The following is an 18,262-nucleotide window of genomic DNA, read 5'->3' as shown; positions in this document are numbered from 1 at the left end:
CGGTACAGTTCTAATCGTGGAGGGTTATTAACTTTCCTAATGTGTTTTCAACGGAAGCAGACCCTCCTTGATGTGATGGGGAAAACGCAAAAGGCATTCATTGCACAGGTCTTTAGCTACTGCTATAGCTTCCGGAATGATGCCACAGAAAAGTGCTTTTTTGGAATTCCCTCTTTTTGCTGGTGTAACTAAATTCAACCAACTGCTTAATTTTGCAGATAGGAAATAGGCCACACCACGAGAACAGTGACTTTACAGGATCACACAGCTGGTTGAGCGGTAGAGCCATCAACAGATCTCTTACTCTGCTAGTGATCCTAAATAACCAATCTGTCAGAACCTTAAAAGGTTTTCTTGGAGCAAAGTGCAAGTCTAGAAGCAGTTTGCCAAACTCCTGGGCTGCCCCTCAGTTCACTGTTCGTGGCAACTTCCCATCTGATAACACAGTAATTGTGATTCTGGGGAGTTGGGTAAATAAGTCCAATGAGGAGAGTCATTTCTGGTCACTTTGCTCAGAGACTCAGCCTTGACTGGTCTGGTCACTTTGAAACCCTGCTGCGCTGGTTCACCACTGTGATCCTGTATGCGGCCTTCCTGGGGCTGGTGAGAGCTGGGGGAGCGACCCTCTCAGGTTTCTTCTTACAGAGAAAGCAACCTTCCCATTTGGAGTCCCAGCTTTGCCTTGATTGGTCTGGTCACTTTGCTCAATGACTCACCACCCCCATTCCTAGAGTGGGAGGTGGGGGTGGTGAGAAAGAAAGAGATTTCTGATGTTTGGTGAACCCTTATTTTGTGCCAGGTCTTCTTGTAAGTTCTTTGAAGGCATGAAGTAATCACTAGAGCCAGTATTCTGACTTTTCTCCTTTTACAAAGTGCTTGCTGTGCCACCTATGCACACCCTGGACTTGGACTCCTGCTGCTCAGACAAGAGGCAGCTCCTGAATAGGGAGCAGAGCAACACAAGTAGAGTCAATTGTTTTTGAAATATAGTTGAATTAGAAACATTTTTTTTCTTAAAGGCATTAAGGAATTTCTTCCAACAGGCAGCTATGACTGCTAGTTCTTGCTAACACCTATTAAAAAGAAAAGGTCAGCAAGTAAAATCTTAGCAGTTTTTTTTTGCAGAAAGGAATGATTTAGGAACCAGGGACCACCTAAACCAGTAAAGGTTCAAAAACTCCAACCAGGAAGGTGGGCAGGCAATATCTATAGACACAACAAGAAAGTGATATAAATAAATAGCTTGAATAGTTACAGCTCCTGTGCTGTTGGTGCACATTTCTGAGCAGTTTGCAGCATGTAATGGGCTAATTGCTTGGCTGCTAAGCAACTTGTTCCAAAAATATATTCTCAGGTGACATTAGGTATGTTGAACTCGCCCCCATACACAGGCAGCATTAGGCCAAATTGAATTTAACAATTCCCCCCTTTTACTCAGCCTCTCCTTTTTGTGAGATTGAAACCTGGAGCAGTGAGGGAACCTTCTATCACCAACACAATTGACAGGTTTGCATAATTATGAAATTGACAATGTACAATGACAAATGAGTTGTATGATTCTTTATGCCTTCTTTAAGTTTTTATTGCCATTTTGATGCATAAAAAAGGATGGCTGAATAAAAACATCTGAATCTTGATGGGTACAACATATCAAGGAGACTTAAAACGCCTATCAGGAGGATAAAACCAAGAAACTAAAGTACAAATATCTCCACAAACCAAACTGATCAAAATCAAACAATGCAAGTTTCATGCAATAAAGAGTTCAACAGCATTAGGGTCCAATGCTCATAGTCTCTGGGGCATGATGGTAATTAGGAGCATAGTTGCCCTCACACATCTAGGTTGCCTGCAAACCAACTATTAGTGGCTGTCATGAACAAACCATGTGTTTCTTTTTCTAAGTTGTTCATTTAATGTATACAGTGGCAGTGTGTAGAGAAACAGTAGTATCTTACCTATGTTTTTTTTTTGTTTTGCTTTTGTTTTAGAGCTGTGGACTAAACCCAGGGCTTTACATATGCTAAGTAAACATTGTTCTAATAACTGAGTAATACACTCCCCCCAGATGATCAGCCATCTTTTAAATTACTCTTTCTGTACTGACAAAATCAAGAGAATGATAAACACAACATTGTTTGGTTTAGCACCATAAACAAGCTCCATATACGGGCAAGAAAGACATATGAAACTCAATTTTTTTTCCACTAAGTACTTTGTTGAGCATCCATATTCTCAGCATCCAATCAGAGAGTGGTTTCTACTGTTCTGAATTCCTAGGAAGTCTGATTAGCTAGAATATCCAAAACTTGCCTCAACTAATGTGTTAGCTTCTAATTCCATACCATGGCACTTTACTACTGCCAAGAGTGAATACCCAGAATCCTGTTAAAAACTTGCATTATCTTCAGTGTTGGTATGAATTTTGGCTATTGACTGCTTTGGTCTCTGATTATGGGAGGTATGGGAACTTTCAGGGAAAGCTCTTTAGAAGGCAGTAGCGAGCCAGGCAAAATAGCAACATTTGAACCAGGGTAGATGCAAAAACTAGATAGACAAATTCTCCAGTCTCTTGGAGGCTGAAAAGAGTGTCATCTAGTGGCCATCCAGCAGCAGTCTGTGAAATTCATCACCCTTAAGTCTGCAAAGCTCTGAACAAGGTCCAGTGGGAAACTTTGTGTGTGTGTGTGTGTGTGTGTGTGTGTGTGTGTGTGTGTGTGTGATCCCTTTATAGCATGTTGTGAGGGTATGAAACCTTGTTTATTGGAAAGGGATGTTCCTGGATTTAATGTGATGTAATACTAGTATTTGTAGCTCCACAGGTTACCCTCGGGTCTCATGTACACAACGTACTTTGGCAGACATCACTCATGATTTGCACACACATAAGTAATTCCTAGTTCTTTCATATGCACAATTTTTCAGACATCACCCAGATAAGTTTTCTATATTTGGTAGAGATTAGATTGATTTCTTCTATGTGTAGTATTTCTTTAAGCATTTTAAATAGTGCTGGCTTAGTAGTCATGAATTCTTTTAGTTCTGCTTGTCCTGGAAGGATTTTATTTCTTTGCCAATTCTGAAGGATAGCTCTACTGGATACAATAATCTTTGTTAACAGTTATTTTCTTTTGGAGTATGGAACACATCATTCAACTTCTCCTGAGTTTGTGCTGAGAAATTACATGTTATTTTGATTGGTTTACCTCTAAACTTGACCTTACATTTTATTCTTGAGGCTTTTAAAATTCTATCCTGTCCTATGTGCCAGGCATTTTAATTATAAGATGCCATGGAGAGGTTCTTTTTCTTTTTCTTTCTTTCTTATTCTTGTTCTTTTTTTCCCTTCTCCCTTGGACTGAAGATTGAACCCATGGTACTTTACCACTGAGCTACATCCTTGATCCTTTTTTTTTGAGACAAGGTTTCAGTAAGTCACTGAGGATCTTGCTAAGTTGCTGAGGCTGGTCTCACACTTATGATCCACCTGCCTCAGCCCCTTGAGTTGCTAGGATTACAGATATGCATCACCATGCATGGCCAGGTTCTTTTAAACCTTTTCTATTGGGGATGCTGAATGCATTCTGTATCTGATTCCAGCTCATTCTCAAGGCCTGGAAAGTTTTATTTTCTTGAAGAGGTTATCCATGTTATTAACCTTCATCTCTTTGATTCCAATTATTCTTAACTTTGTTCTATTGGTGTTGTCTTCCAATTCTGTATATTCTGGTCATGGTTACTTATTTTCTTTAATACTTTCAGATTGTTCAAAGGATAGCCACCTGTCTTCCAGCCCTGTGATTCTGTTTTATGCTTGCTCAACCCTATTAGAAGACTTTGAACATTTTATTTGATTTATTGTGTCTTTAATTTCCAAGATTTACATTTGGTTGTTTTTCAATATCAATCTCTACCTCCTTATTGAATTTCTCATTTATATCTTGAACTGACTTCCTAAATTCATTGAATTGTTTTCCATGTTCTCTTTGGAATTCATTGATCATTTAAATAATTATTCTTTTGAATTTCTTTCAAAATATTTACATCTTAATTATTTACATAGAACATTAGTCTATGTTCTATGTAAAAACAGAGAACACCATCTGGGGTGTTATCCTTTCAAAGATCAGAGATAAAAGGGTTCACCTTTTTTTCCCAGTATTTCCTACAGATAAGTCCTTGTTCACACTGCAATCATCAGCCAATTAAATTCTGGCATTTCCCCAAGCTACTGTAAGAAAAGGATGTTGAAGGCCACTACTATACAGAATATTGTAATATAAGGAGTCTCTCATTCACCAATTCTGGCACACTTCTGAAATATCCCCAACATTTTCATTTCATTTCTGTCCAAGAGGCTGGTACCAGGTATAGTATATAAGCACAGGTACATATAACTTCAAGATTACTGCCAATAAGCTCTGAAAATTGAAAATGACAAGCATGATGAATCTTTTGATTTTTTTTTTTGTACCAGAGATTCAACCCAGGGGTGCTTAACCACTGAGCTACATCCCCAGCCTTTTAAAAATTATTTTATTTAGAGACAGGTTCTTGCTGAGTTGCTTAGGGCCTCCATTAGTTACTGAGCTTGGCTTTGAAATTGCAATCCTCCTGCCTCAGCCTCTCTCGCTGCTGGGAATATAGGTGTGCATTACTGCACCTGGCTTCTTTTGAATTGAAGAAGGAGGGGAAACAAGAACCATAATAAACAGAGAGAAAGAGAAAACAAGAGAATTTAGCTATTAGAGAGAGAGAAAGAGATAGAAAGAAAAAGAGAAACAAGACCAAAAAAAAAAAAAAATCCCCAAATAAATGAAACCCTCAATCCTCAAAAGACAAAACAGGAAATATAAAAAACATTTTTAAAATGATGAAAAGAAGGGAAAAAATAAACAATATGTATATTAATGTATATCCATCAGATAATCATCATAGCAGTTATGAGAGAGAGAGAGAGAGAGAGAGAGAGAGAGAATGAGAGAGAATTATTAATGAAAATTGTCTTTGCTAAAGTGGTCAAAACTGTTGACAACTTGGATGTTCATTGCCTATGCCAGATTGCCCTTCTGTCCATTTTCCTTGGGCTATATATGCCTTAGAGAAAGTACTAGAGTTTGTTAAATCTTTCCTCTTTTTGTATTACTCACTGAGCTGCCAGCTGGAGTGACCGGGAGCTGAAGCTGGTTGAAATAGTTCTCAGCTTCCTGTCTCCCAGTATAAATTAAGACAGAATGGAAAGTACTGTTAATTGGAGTTTTATATGGACAGACCAAATTCTGCTACAGATTTCTAAATGTGATGGTGCAACAGCTGGGTTTTATCTCTAATCAGGCCTTTGGGACTTTGTCAAGCGACATCTGCTCTGGAGAGATTAGATCAACATACTCAGTGGGCCAGGCAGATGCTGGGTATCTGGACTTCAAGAGTCTACCAAGAATTCTACTTTTAGGGTAGGGGAGCCAACCCTCCACAGATCTCACACACTTCACTGCCAATGAATGTGGCCTTCCCAGGCTCAGTCTACAAGTATAATCCCTGAGTGTAATCATGGCAGCCTGTTCAATTTTCCAATCCTCTTAGGCTAATCATATGAGCTCCCAGACTTGAAGGGCAGGCTAGATGCACTCATCTTCTTATCTATGACTTGAAACAAAAACCTTTGATCCTCAAAATACTTGAATGTCCCTGGGTACAATTTTTTTTCTGTCAGGTACATGTTCTGCTAGATACACCAGAGGCCACATGATAGGTGGTTTCTGGGACAATATAGCAATATTTGCTCTGATCTCCTGGGCTCCTGCAGCAGCAAACTATAGACAGTCTCTTCAAGATGACTTCCCACCTCGGCTCTCTGCTTGCCAGAGTAAAAACATGGAGCACTTTTCAAATACCTTCTCACTGTGTATCTTCTGGTTCAGTTAAGTTCAGACTGTTTTTCTGTTCTATAGGTTTTTCTGTGCCAAATTTGTCCATTGTGCTTCTCTTTCTTTTTGTGTTATCTCTCTCCTCTGTGATCAAACAATGCTACTGCTGCTACTACCACTGGCTTGGCCCCAGTGTACTTTTTCTTGTCCTTTGTTAAACCCAAATTTTTGGACTCCTAAGAGTCTCTGACTGTGCTATATTGAATTTCAGTGGATTCTTTCCTTCACCCACCTCCCTGAGAAGCAGTACTCTCACTGAGATATGGAGCAACTGGAAATGCAGCCTTCCTTTAATCCACTGTCTTGAATCTCCCCCAGAGTACAGAGCTTTTAATCATGGAACCTATAAAGACTCAACAAGGACAAGGCAGTCATCAATCACTCCATGACTACACACAAGAGCAATGGATTTCCATCTACTTAAATACCATTTTTTTCTCCACATCAGGTGTATAGCACTGTTTATTAAATTGGTTATGGTAGGTAATTAAATTTGAATCATTCTTAATGGACTTTGTTTGAACAGCATGTCTTCACAATTTTAGCATTTACTGAGTTAACACAAAATCTACCAAGTTATTTCCTTAGTATTCAATTAATTCTTATTGTGCTTGATGTAGGATTAAACATTAGCTTGATTTTTATAAGCCATTTTTTTTTCATTTTAGTTCTGAGAATTCTTACCCAGTGCATTGAAATTATCTTAAAGTTATCAGATGTCTGTACTTGACAAAGTACTTTCCATGAATATCCTTAAACACAAAGGAAAGGAAAGTAACACACTAAAAAAATTAACTTTGAGTGATAAGACTTAAAATGGCCATAGTTAAAGTTCTGATGATTGGTTTTTACAATAGTGATGGAATGGACAAGAATGTTTGGCTACTTGGTTCCAAAAAAAGATTTTTAAGATAAAACTAGAATTATGACTAATAGTGTTATCTTTGGACTATTAGATGTCTATGAGTTTCATAGTTTCTGAAACATGTATTACTAATATACCCATTTAACTATAACTCAAATTTTAGCATTACTTATTAAATAACAATGGTTCCCACATAATGTAATATGAAACAAGCTTAATTAGTTTTCTATATCTCTTTCTTAAAAAGAGAGATATCCTTTTGAGATATTCTAAGGACACATCTGGAAAATCCCAAAATTAATTCAAAATCAAGAAAAAGGCAATTTAGAATAAGTTATTTTTCTTGATGACAAATTTTACACTGTAAGGATAACATAAGCTTATTTTATTTTCAATGTAGGTAGGGAAAGTTGTGTGTCTGTATTATATCTAATGCTGAAAATTGAAAGACATGTCTGTTTCATATAAGTCACAAATACTTTATGAACCAAAGACTATCCAATTTATACAAACTTGAAAATAATGTGGATTAGTTCTTTTTTTTTTTGAGAGACAGACTAATTCATTTATAAAAGCAATTATTTTTCTTAAAGCAAAGAAAGTAGAGGTCAGTATCATAAGGACATAAAATATCACATACACATCATATATAGAGACATACATCAACATATAAACAGAAGCAGATCTTGCATCTTTCATTTAAACAATTTGGCCATGCATCAGATAAAACAATAAAAATCTCATGTAAGTATTAAGGAATATCTAAGTTCAAAATTTTTTTCTGACCAGTGTTACAAAGTTTCCTTCCCAACTATCTAAAGCCTTTGACTAACATTTTTAAAAAAAAATATATATTTTTTTTAGTTGTAGATGGACACAATACCTTTATTTTATTTAATTTGTTTAAATGGTGCTGGGGATCAAACCAAGTGCCTCACATGTTCGGAGCCCATGATTTTGAAAATAAAGTTAGTGGATGTCTCATGAAGTGGATTTCCAAATTCTTGTGTCTCAGATCCTTAGATTTGGAGAAACCCATTTTCAAAAGGTTCCTACTTCAGTTCTCCAACTATATACAGCCCAGTTAATTTTCAGATCCAATGTGATCCTGTTAATAGTCAGCTAGATGTTCTGTTGTTCAACTCAGAAATTATGAATGGGCAAAGTGAAGCTCCCTTAGTGGTAGTAGCTCTCAGTTTCCGATATTAGTGACTCTCCTTTGCTGCTCTCAGCTGTAGAAGACAGCAGCTAGTGGAAGCTCTCTGGAACTCCTCCAGCAGACAGAATTAGTGGCTCTCTGTTTCACTCTGTCACTCTCCACCATTTCCTGACTTTTAGCATTTTCATCCCCATCTCCTGGCTCCTTTCAGGGCCAGAAGCCTTTGATGTTACCAGCTTTTAGTGTATCCAGTTCAGCCTCCTCTACTAGAGGAAGAAATCATGCATAAGCAAGATTAAAAAACAAAAACAAAAACCCAAAAGAGGTTTTATTAGGACTAGTGCTGCAGCATAGGGGATGGCAGCTTATGTAGAGAAAAATGGCATGATCCTGCATTTTGCAGTGTCCTGCCGGCTATTTTAGACTTTTTGTTTGGTTATGAGCAGGGAAAGAGCTCTTCATTGACCTGATTGTGGACTGCTGATGTAAAGGGGCAGAGTCATCCAGAGAGGCTGTGGGACTATGTTATGTTGGATGGAAGAAAATGCTTCCATTCAGTCTTGAGGTGTTTGGGAAAGCCATGGCTATCAAAGATGAAAGAAAGAAAAATTCAAAGTACTCCCCAGGAAGTATTGAGCCCTGGACCCTTCTCTTCTCATTCCTTCTAAGAGATTTTATCCTGCTTAATCTTTTTTAAAATATATATATATTTAAGTTTTATACACACACACACACATACACACACACACACACACACGTCTATGAACCTTTATTTTATTTATGTATATATGGTATTGAGGATCAAATCAAGTGCCTCATAAATGCTAGGAAGGTGCTCTACCACTAAGCCACAACCCTAACCCCTATCCTTCTTGATCTTAAGGAGTCACAAGTGAAGTTCTCTGTCTTCTGTAATTTATTCCTGCTGACAGAGGCAGTGACCCTATGGTTTCCTGGAAGCATAAAAGTCTCTCATTGACCACTCTACTGATTTGTAAGGGCCTGACTTTTCTCCCAAGGGCACTGACTGGAAGCCTGGCATTGTAATTAACTTGACATGGACCTGCCATAGCCTAAAAAAGAAGTCAGCTCTTTAATCCTGGCATAAGAAGAATCATTGTAAATTATAGGGTAGAGGCACAGAAAGGAAACAGGCTGACTGAAGCCAAATGAAACATCCATGCTCCCTTGTCACCTTTAGGCCACCATTAAACTGCACTGACATTTAGTAGATTCTAGGCCCAAAGAATTTAATATCATCATTTTTGCTCACATCATAATGCAGTTGTGTGTTTTCAGATCATTTATCCTACCTCAGGTTGTACTGTTCCCGCAAATGGATGATTTGATCATTATTGCTAATCTCCTCAGAGGATAAACTGCATGGCAGGTCTGGGAGTACCCTGGAGTTGATCCTGTGAACTGCCTATCTAGCTGAACCACAGATCAAGTGCTCTTCCTGGCCTGAGAGTAGAAAATCGCGCCCCTCTCATCACTTACCACAAGTTTTGAACCAAGTGAACGTTTAGATTGTGTCGGTCAGGGAGGAAAGCCCCCCTCCTTTTATGTTGGTGATGGGAGATGGTGATCAGGGGCTACCTTTTTACTTCTGTCTCCAACCATTTATTTTGAGTCACTGCATTTAATTGCAACCAGGAGATATGGGGGAGGGGTAGAGTCTTACCAATAAGGTAAAGAGGCAAACAAAACTCAAGGAAAAAAAAGCAGTTTTATGAACTAAGTGCCCTGTGGGCCTGGATATATGGGAGCTTTCTGGTGTTACAATAGCTGGTGAAATGCTCGAGCTCCTTCTCAGGTCCAGTTTAGCTCTCTCTACTTTGTTTTACCACCACATACTCCATCTTTTGGGGATACATTTCTCTCCTCGAAATGACCCATGGGACGAAAAGGGCTGAAAAAGACTAATTCATGTATGATCTGTAAACTAATATCATTGAACAAAATCATGATAAGATATGATGGAAAAACTTGCTGTACCTGCCAAACTATCAAAATAATAGCGATCCTTGTTCATTTTGGAGGCTTGGAAACAGTTAGAGGAGCCTCAATTTAATTCTCACTCTCTTATCTCCCTCCTCCTTCCTTTAGTGCTTTGCCCTCTTCCACCTCTAAACTACTCTTGTTGCCTTCCTATAAACAGAACTCAAGTGTCTGTTATTTATTTATTTATTTAAAAAAATCTTCTCAGCTATTTCCTGCATCCCAAAGTTTTAGAATGAATAGCTAAAAACTCTTATGGGTACATGTTGAACCATGTCACTAAGAAAAGACCACCAACTCCAATTTTAAATCAAATTAAAGCAAGCTTGTATTGTGCACACAAGAGCTGGCCAGGACTGTCTCTCCCAAAGCTGGCCTAGAGCTCAACACCCCAGCTTTCCAGGAAAAAGGTTTTACAGTACAAAAAGTTGCAAAGGGTGGGCGTCTTGAGAACTTATAGCTAACAGGATTTTGACAAGCATAATATAAAGGCAGATAATAGGTTAATGACCTACATGGCTTAACATTTCAAGGTAGGGAATAATTTTAGATCCTAACATCAGAATTTATGAGGTGCTGCTGAGGTTTCAAAGAGGGTTGTTATCTGGTCAGGAAAAACCAGGCATGGGTGAGTTCAAGGCACAGGCAGGAATTCCACACAAGTTTAGAAATTGCAGTAATTTGTAGTAAAACAGAAATTAACTTTTCATGACTTTGTGAAGAGATGGCTCCCAATCTTAAAATGGAACTAGTCTGGGTTCGTCATATGTCCTGTCCACTTAGTTTTGAATCTCATGCCATCTGATTTTCTTTACATTTTTATTTAAATCTTTTCCATTAAATTGAGTTGAGAGTCTCTGTAGCTTTTTAAAAAAATATTTATATTTTAGTTGTAGTTGGACACAAGACCTTTATTTCACTTATTTATTTGTATGTGGTGCTGAGGATCGAACCCAGGATCTTGCGCTTGCAAGGTGAGCATTCTACTGCTGAGCCACAACCCCAGGCCCAGAGAGTCTCTGTAGCTTTTGACATGTTGCTAGTTTTCATTTTAAAAGCCTCCTCTTTTAGATTCTAAAACATGCCAATTTTTTAATGTCTATGCTTTTTGGTCACCTGTTATTTATTGATTGTATGTCTTCCCTTTGTCCCCTACATACAGGTAATTTTTCAAGGTTTGCCCCTAGCCTTTTGTCCTTCCCATGTGGATGACAGGCCATCATTAACTTTTCTTGAATTTTAGGCCTCCTTCATAACAATCTGCTGTCAGCCCTACCTGCACCATGTTTCTCCCAAGAGAGCTCTACATCTTACTCAACATCAAACCAAAACTAATTTTACCCACCTATGAGTAAAATTAGTGGAACTATCATTTTCCCATTTGAAAAATTTTTAAATCTTAAATCTACAAATAAACAGCTGCTAAGACTTACAGATTTCCCATCTGCAATAATTTTCTGCGTTTGCCTTTGTTTCCATTTTTATTAACCTAAAAGCTAGTTCAGGACCTTCATATTTCTGGCTTAATTTTTCAAAATTGACCTTACCCTAATCCTTGTCATTTTCACTTTTCACAATTTCTCTACCCACATCTGTAACTTAGAAATTTTAGAAAAAGGGGTGTTCTGAAACAATAGCCAAGGCCTATTCCCAGAGTTTTAACAGGCCTGGGGAATTAGAGGTCTAGGCAGGGGCCCTTATTCATTGTCAGCACTGATGTCTTATACACTCAGGTTATTTTAACATACAGTGTAATTTAGGCTAAGAACCATTGTTAGCCAAATTAGAACTGTGATTTTTAAAAAAACATTCACCTAATTTGCATATATCACTTTCCTTAGCTAGTTTTTGTCTTATTCTTTTCCTATGTCATTTATTTTTGTTGTGGACAACAAAATTGTGTTTTAACAAAATTTGCTATAATGTACTTTATTTTTACAACTAGATCATGACATTAGGCAAGAAACCTCTCTGAATCTGAGCTTCTCATTCCTAAAATAAGAAGGCTAGGTTATATGACTTCTGCATTTTCGTTTACATGAAACTTAGAATTTTATTTAAATAAGTTATCTTACTATTGGTGAATAATGCTTTCAGTACACTTTATCTAAATACCAGTTTAAAACAATTCTCTGATAGTTTTTGTAATTAGGTTATTGCTATATCAATTAATCCAATGAAAACATGATAACGAACACTAAAAGACCACTCTTTTCCTTGTAATAGTCCATATATGATTATTCTTGGATTCCCACCCCCCTATAAAAAATACACCTGTTTTTGGTTATACTTGCCTGCCAGGTGTTCAAGACCCCTATATCTACCAAAAATCAACTTCTGTCCTTCTACTTTTAAGGACACTTCAGGCTGCCTGGGGGTTATTTGAAAGCCTTATGAAAAGCCTCTTGACTCTCAGTCCTTTCCTATACCAATTGTGTCATCTGCCAGGATGAGCCAGTCTAACTGACAATGTGACTTTCCTTGAAAGCACTGGGGATATTGCATTCCCCAATGACTCTCCTCTTGCGGAATGGGTACCTTTAGGATTCTAGTCTCTAGGATCCTCACAATTGCTCTGAATGGGAGGCTGGGTATCTCCCGGATTTTCAGGGCTCTTTTAGAGGGGTCTTGTCACCCTCTGGGTCCTGCTAACCTTGGAGAGTTCGGACCAAAATCCTGGCTGTCCTCTTAGTCCTTTTATCTTCCTTGGCTTTAGCCTCCAAGTCTTGTTTGTTGAATACCCAGAATGCCTGTTCCACCAACCTTTGGTCCATTTTAAGTTGGATCCCATCTTTCCTGTAAGTGATGGTCAGCATCCAATATGTTACAATTATCCCAATTTCAAATTACTGGAGAAAACCCAATTTGTCTACAAAAAAGTCTAGTCTTATCAGAAAGCTGCATCTGAGAGTAATTGTTAGTGACCTTCCATGACCCTGATTATAAACAGTTTAGGGAAGAGTCAAAACTGTGGATGACAAAGGACTTAGAACAGCCACGGAAAGAATTTTGGCAAGAAAGTTCAGCAGCTTGACAAGACAGTTTAGTTATTTCCATTGTATTTATCATTTTAGGATAACAATTTTAACTGACAGCATTATGACATGACCATTAGATTTTTGGTGGATTAAAATGTGTAAATAGAGCTGGGGTCATAGCTTAGTACCTAGCATGTGTGAGGTACTGAGTTTGATTCTCAGCACTTCATAAAAGTAAATAAAGATCCATCAATAACTTTAAAAAACACACACCTGTAAATAACTAGTGGTGCATGTCTGTAATCCCAGCAAATCAGAAGGCTAAGGCAGGAAGAGCACAAATTCAAAGCCAGCTTCAGCAGATTATCAAGGCACTTAGCAACTCAGTGAGACTCTGTGTGTAAATAAAAAATAAAAAATGTGCTTGAGATGTGGCTCAGTGGTTAAGCACCCCTAGGTTCAAACGCCATTACAAAAAAAAAAAAAAAGAATACTTGTAAATAATTTTCCTTAGTTATTGCCAGCTTGATCACATATGCAGTTTTTTTCATAAGATTAATGCTTTACAAACCTCCTGTGACTTGTTTAGACCCTCTACATTTTGCTTAACTCTTTTGATTTTGCCCTCATTCAAAATCCTTTCCCATCCATATGTATTCCCTTTCCTTTTTGACCTTTGTAATAAAAAATAAACCCCATGCCTGTAACTTTTCAATATCTCTTTTTAAAATTTACTTTTTTCTTACTGCCCTATTTTTTCATGTTTTGATAATAATCCTTACAAATATTCCAAAATTACTCTTTTCCCCAATAAGGTGAGATACTTGACCTTTTTCCAGTGTCTTCATCCAAAAACAGCTGAAGCTACTCTTTTGTATTCTTCACACATGAGATTACTCAAGCCAGTTAGAATTTTAACACATTGAGCAGAACCATATGTATTGTCTTTTTATGCATTTTAAGAAGCCCAGAGTACTTTGAATTCATTTTTACCAGTTGATATTCAGTATTTTGGCTTACTTAAGAATGACCCAGATGTTTTATATATATATTACCTATATTTATAAATATTTATCTCCTTTATATTTACCTAATTGATCCATTTTTAATAATTGTAAAATTTGAAGCCTTGAAGAGGCTAGCTACTCTTTACTGAACCATTTTTATAGCATGTGGCTGTTCTTCAGGTTTTACTTAATCAAGAGCTCTAGATACTTGGTCAATCAAAAGATATAGCTGCCATTATTACATACATCTTACTTACTATTTCTCCAAGTAACATGACCCCTTCTTGGGGAAGTCAGGGCAGTCCCTCTTCCAGTGACCTTACATCCTAAAATATGATTTTACCCAGGTGCCAAGGCTCTTTTCTGTCATATTTTGGGTTACCCTGAGGTAGTGGTTGCATTAAGACAGCCACAAGTCATATTTGTTTCTATACTCTCCTATCCTTTCTGGCTTCCTCTATCCAGGTTAAAAAAAAAATGGAGTCTGGGGTCCCTGACTCCAATGTTTATGACTTCCTTCATGTTTGGGTCAGTAGGCCTAGTGGTCTTGAAGACTGTCACAGAGACCCAACAGAAGTTGCTTAGCCTAGGCTCCTGACACAATTTCATAAAATCCAAAATGCAGAAAATTTCTCCTCGTTTTTTTTTTCCTTTTCCAGAATGGAGGATTGTTTTAGTCAGTGTTGCATCACTGTGACCAAAAGACCCAACAAGAACAACTTAGAGAAGAAAAAGGTTATTTTGGCTCATAGTTTTAGAGGTTCAGTTCATGGTTGGCCAGATCCACAGCTTTGGGTTTATCATGAAAGAACACCATGGTGGAAGGGTCTGGTGGAAAAATAGCTGCTTGATTCAGATATCCAGGAAGCATAGAAAGAGCTCTGCATACCAGGGACAAAATATAAACTCCCCAAACATGCCAGTGACCCACTTCTTTAAGGCACATCCTACCCACCTAGAGTTACCACTTTTTAATCCACTTAAGTGGATTAATTCACTGGTGAGGTTACAGCTCTCACAATCTAAACATTTTACCTCTGAACATTCTTGCATCATTTCCTATTTGTGCTTTTGTGGGACACCTCATATCTGAACCATAACAAGATTGAGGCTATAATTCACAGACCCATTCTCTGGCCAATACTCTTGGTCTTCTAGTTTGTATTGAGGCAAGGCTTTATCACAAAAGAAAGTCAGTCTGTTTTTCGTTAAGTCTCTCAGACTTAACCCCAGTTAGTAATTAGACACCTGAGGGTTGAGTGCTTTGGAACACCAGGAGTGAAAGACAGAAAATGTCTCACAGGAGAACAAAAGGAGAGGAGGAAGATGGAAATCTCAGGGTTTTCAAGAGCCAGTTTCTTGGTATACACAGATGAAATATCAGATTCTTACAGGTGTAGAGACAAGAGTTATGGGTGCTCACTAAACAGGATGTGTTCCAGAGTCAGAGTTCCAGAAAACAAATAGAACTGAGAAATTCAGAAAGCAAAACGAAGAACTCTGCAGTGGTACAACTAGTCTGTAATCCAAGAGAGAGCTTCTGAAACCAAGTTAGAGCCTGCCTCAGAGTGTGCTGGAATGGTGAAACCAGTCTGCAGTACAAACTGGGCGGTTGAGTCAGGGCCACCACAAATATCTGCAGTGTGATAAAAATCATCACCAGTGAGCAAAAGGGATGAAAGAAAGACTAAAGAACATGGACATGGAGGTGGGGTTGCATCTTTCGCATGAAGAGGATAGGGAGGCTCACACAGTTGTACCAGCAGTTGAAGCTGGTCTTGCAGCAATGATTCAGGTGACCACTTGTCGTCCACAGGCAGATCTGTGCTGGCCTTTACACTTGTCAGTCATCTTTTTCTGTGCCCTCTCAAGGGGAAGTCCTCTTTATAGGTCACCAAGATGTGACCAGTCAGCTGAGGGTTCTTTTGCCCAATTCAGATAGAAATCATGAATAGGCAAAGTCAAGTTCCCTTAAGTGTTAGCAACTTTCCTTGTTGCTGATCTCCTGGCAGTAGGAGCCAGCAGCTAGTCGGAAATCTCTGGAACTCCTCCAACAGATGTAGCCGCTCTCTGTTGCGCTCTGTCACTCCCCACGACTCCCTGGCTGCTATCTGCCCTTAGCATTTTCAGCCCCATCTTCCGACACCTTTTAGGGCCAGGAGCCTTTGGGAAATCAACCAGCTCTTAGTATATCCAGTTTAGACTGCTCTGCTTGAGATAGAAATCAGGCATTAACAAGATATAATGCCATTTTAAAGAGGTTTTATTAGGACATTTGCTGCAGCATAAGGGGAGGAAGCACATGAACTACTCCAATAAGGGTAAGGGGAAAGTGTTGGCTAACTGTAGTTTCTGCTTAGTCATGTGCCAGAAGCCATTTATGAGCCATGTGTTAACTGAGTGACGTTGGAGCCTTTAGTCAGGAAAGCCTGGTTTGGGGAGCTCCCAGGCAGTATCCACTGATGTGAAAATGCCCAATTCATGTCAATGCCCTGTTCTATCTCACTGCTCAAGTTCAAGCACAGTCCTGGAGATGGGAGTGACCTGCTAAGAGCCAAACAGCCTGCTTACTCCCACCTCTATCCAGTTTTTGTGAAGAAGCTCCTACCGATCACTTTTGCCTCCTGGAGATGGGTGTAACTTGCCAAAAGCCAATCAACCTGTTTACCCCTGGGTCATGTATGACCCCTGCCACACTGAGAAGCAAGCACCCAAACAAGACTCCTCCCACTGAAGCCTTATCCCTGCCTTTGATGTACTCCCCCTTAAATAAAGAATCAGGACCTTTTTCAGTTATTCAGTTCCAGTTCCTATCAGGACTGGAAGACCTATCAGGTGCTTTGCTTTTTAAATCTATTTTTTGGCTTTGTCTTATTTCTTACTGATTTATTTCAGACTTTTGATTTTCCCAGGTGGCTCATACCTCCTGAGCAGGAACCTGCTCTGTCAGGTTGCTGGTCACCCTATCAGTCATGGACAAGTTCATGACTTAAATGGGGGTAGTTAAAGTAGTCTCAGAGGGGTAGAGTCATCCACAGAGTCTGTGGGGAAGAGTCGTGTGGGATGGACCAGCAACTAAAGCTAATGCAGCCACAGCAAAATTCTCCAAGAAGCCTTGAGGTGTTTGGAGCAACCACAGCTATCAAAAATGGAAGAAAAAAAAATATACATCTTGGAGAGTGTTATGACTTTATATAAAGTATTCCTCTATAGCTATAGCTCCTCTGTTAATATAGGAATATTAGGAGGCAAAATTGTTAGATTATGAGAGCTATAACCTAATCAGTTCATCCTAATTTGAATGGACTGTGGTAACCAGGCAGTTAGGGCACGGCTGAAGGAGGTAGGTTACCAGGTGTGTGCTTTGGAAGTGTTCCTCTTCCCTATGGCCTATTTCCCTCTCTGTTTCTTGACCACCATCAACAGACAGTACTCATTTACCACACCTTTCAGCCATGATGGTTTGTCTTGTCTTCAGACCCTTGCAATTAGTTCAATGGAGTAGGTCCACCATGAACCAAACTCCTGAGACCATGAGCAATAATAAACTTTTCCTCCTCTAAGTTGTTCTTGTTGGATATTTTGGTCACAGCAATGAACAGTTGACTAATATAGAAAATGGAACCAAGAAGTGAGGTTGCTGCTGGAACAAACTTGGGTTTGGAACTTGTTTGTGCGCATAGTGTGGAAAAATCTAAAGATGAAAGATAAAAAAGGCATGCTTCTCACAAAGAAAATCCTAGGAACTTGTTTCACCATGCCCAGTCATCCAGGCACTCAGAGGCTACGGCAGCTGTGATCCTAGAGGGCCCAGTTATTGCTTGAACTGTTGACACGCCTTCGAATTATCTACATGGTCCTGGTTCTGCAGTTATGCAGAGTGCTGGATTCCTTAGGGGATCATTAAGGTTTCCACTGAGACATCAAAGAAGACTTGGAAGGTCAGAAAAAATGTAACTGGATTAGAATTCCTGCAGGATGTTTCTAAGAGTGACGTGTGAAGGTGTGAATGTGACCCCAAAACTGGAGTGAAGACTGTTTCAATAAGAGATGCCAGTAACAAGGATCACCTGTCAAGAAAAGCTGCTGGCTGTGGACAGAACTAGACTAAAAGAGAAGTTGTATGGGCTGCAACTGGCAAGGCCACACCGGTAGGGCTGCCTAAGCCCTTTGGAGATCACATCTCACTGCCCTGTGCCCCAGATGCTGGATGAGGAGCTACAGGACTTGTTCGTCCAGTTCAGTTTTTGTATTGCTTTGGTCCCACCCTTCCTTTCTATACCCCTATTTTTCCATTTTGGAATGGAAATGTTTACTTTGCCTTT

The 18,262-nt window shown here is 38.9% G+C and overlaps 1 protein-coding gene and 1 pseudogene across 1 annotated transcript in view; one reads left to right on the top strand and one right to left on the bottom strand.

The window, feature by feature from the left end:
* The first annotated feature begins 468 nt into the window (after positions 1–468).
* The window catches only part of LOC101973070 (sodium-dependent glucose transporter 1B), a 28,876-nt gene continuing 11,082 nt past the window's right edge, over positions 469–18,262 (top strand). The window contains exon 1 of the mRNA XM_078019477.1: positions 469–603. Coding sequence (XP_077875603.1) covers positions 484–603 — 120 coding nt within the window. The 5' untranslated portion in view covers positions 469–483. The remainder of the gene's footprint in view (positions 604–18,262) is intronic.
* On the bottom strand, positions 2,698–4,898 carry LOC101964963 (protein kish-A pseudogene; annotated as a pseudogene).

Source organism: Ictidomys tridecemlineatus, chromosome 8, assembly GCF_052094955.1.
Source record: "Ictidomys tridecemlineatus isolate mIctTri1 chromosome 8, mIctTri1.hap1, whole genome shotgun sequence".
NCBI lineage: Eukaryota > Metazoa > Chordata > Mammalia > Rodentia > Sciuridae > Ictidomys > Ictidomys tridecemlineatus.
This window is presented reverse-complemented; position numbering and strand designations above follow the sequence as displayed.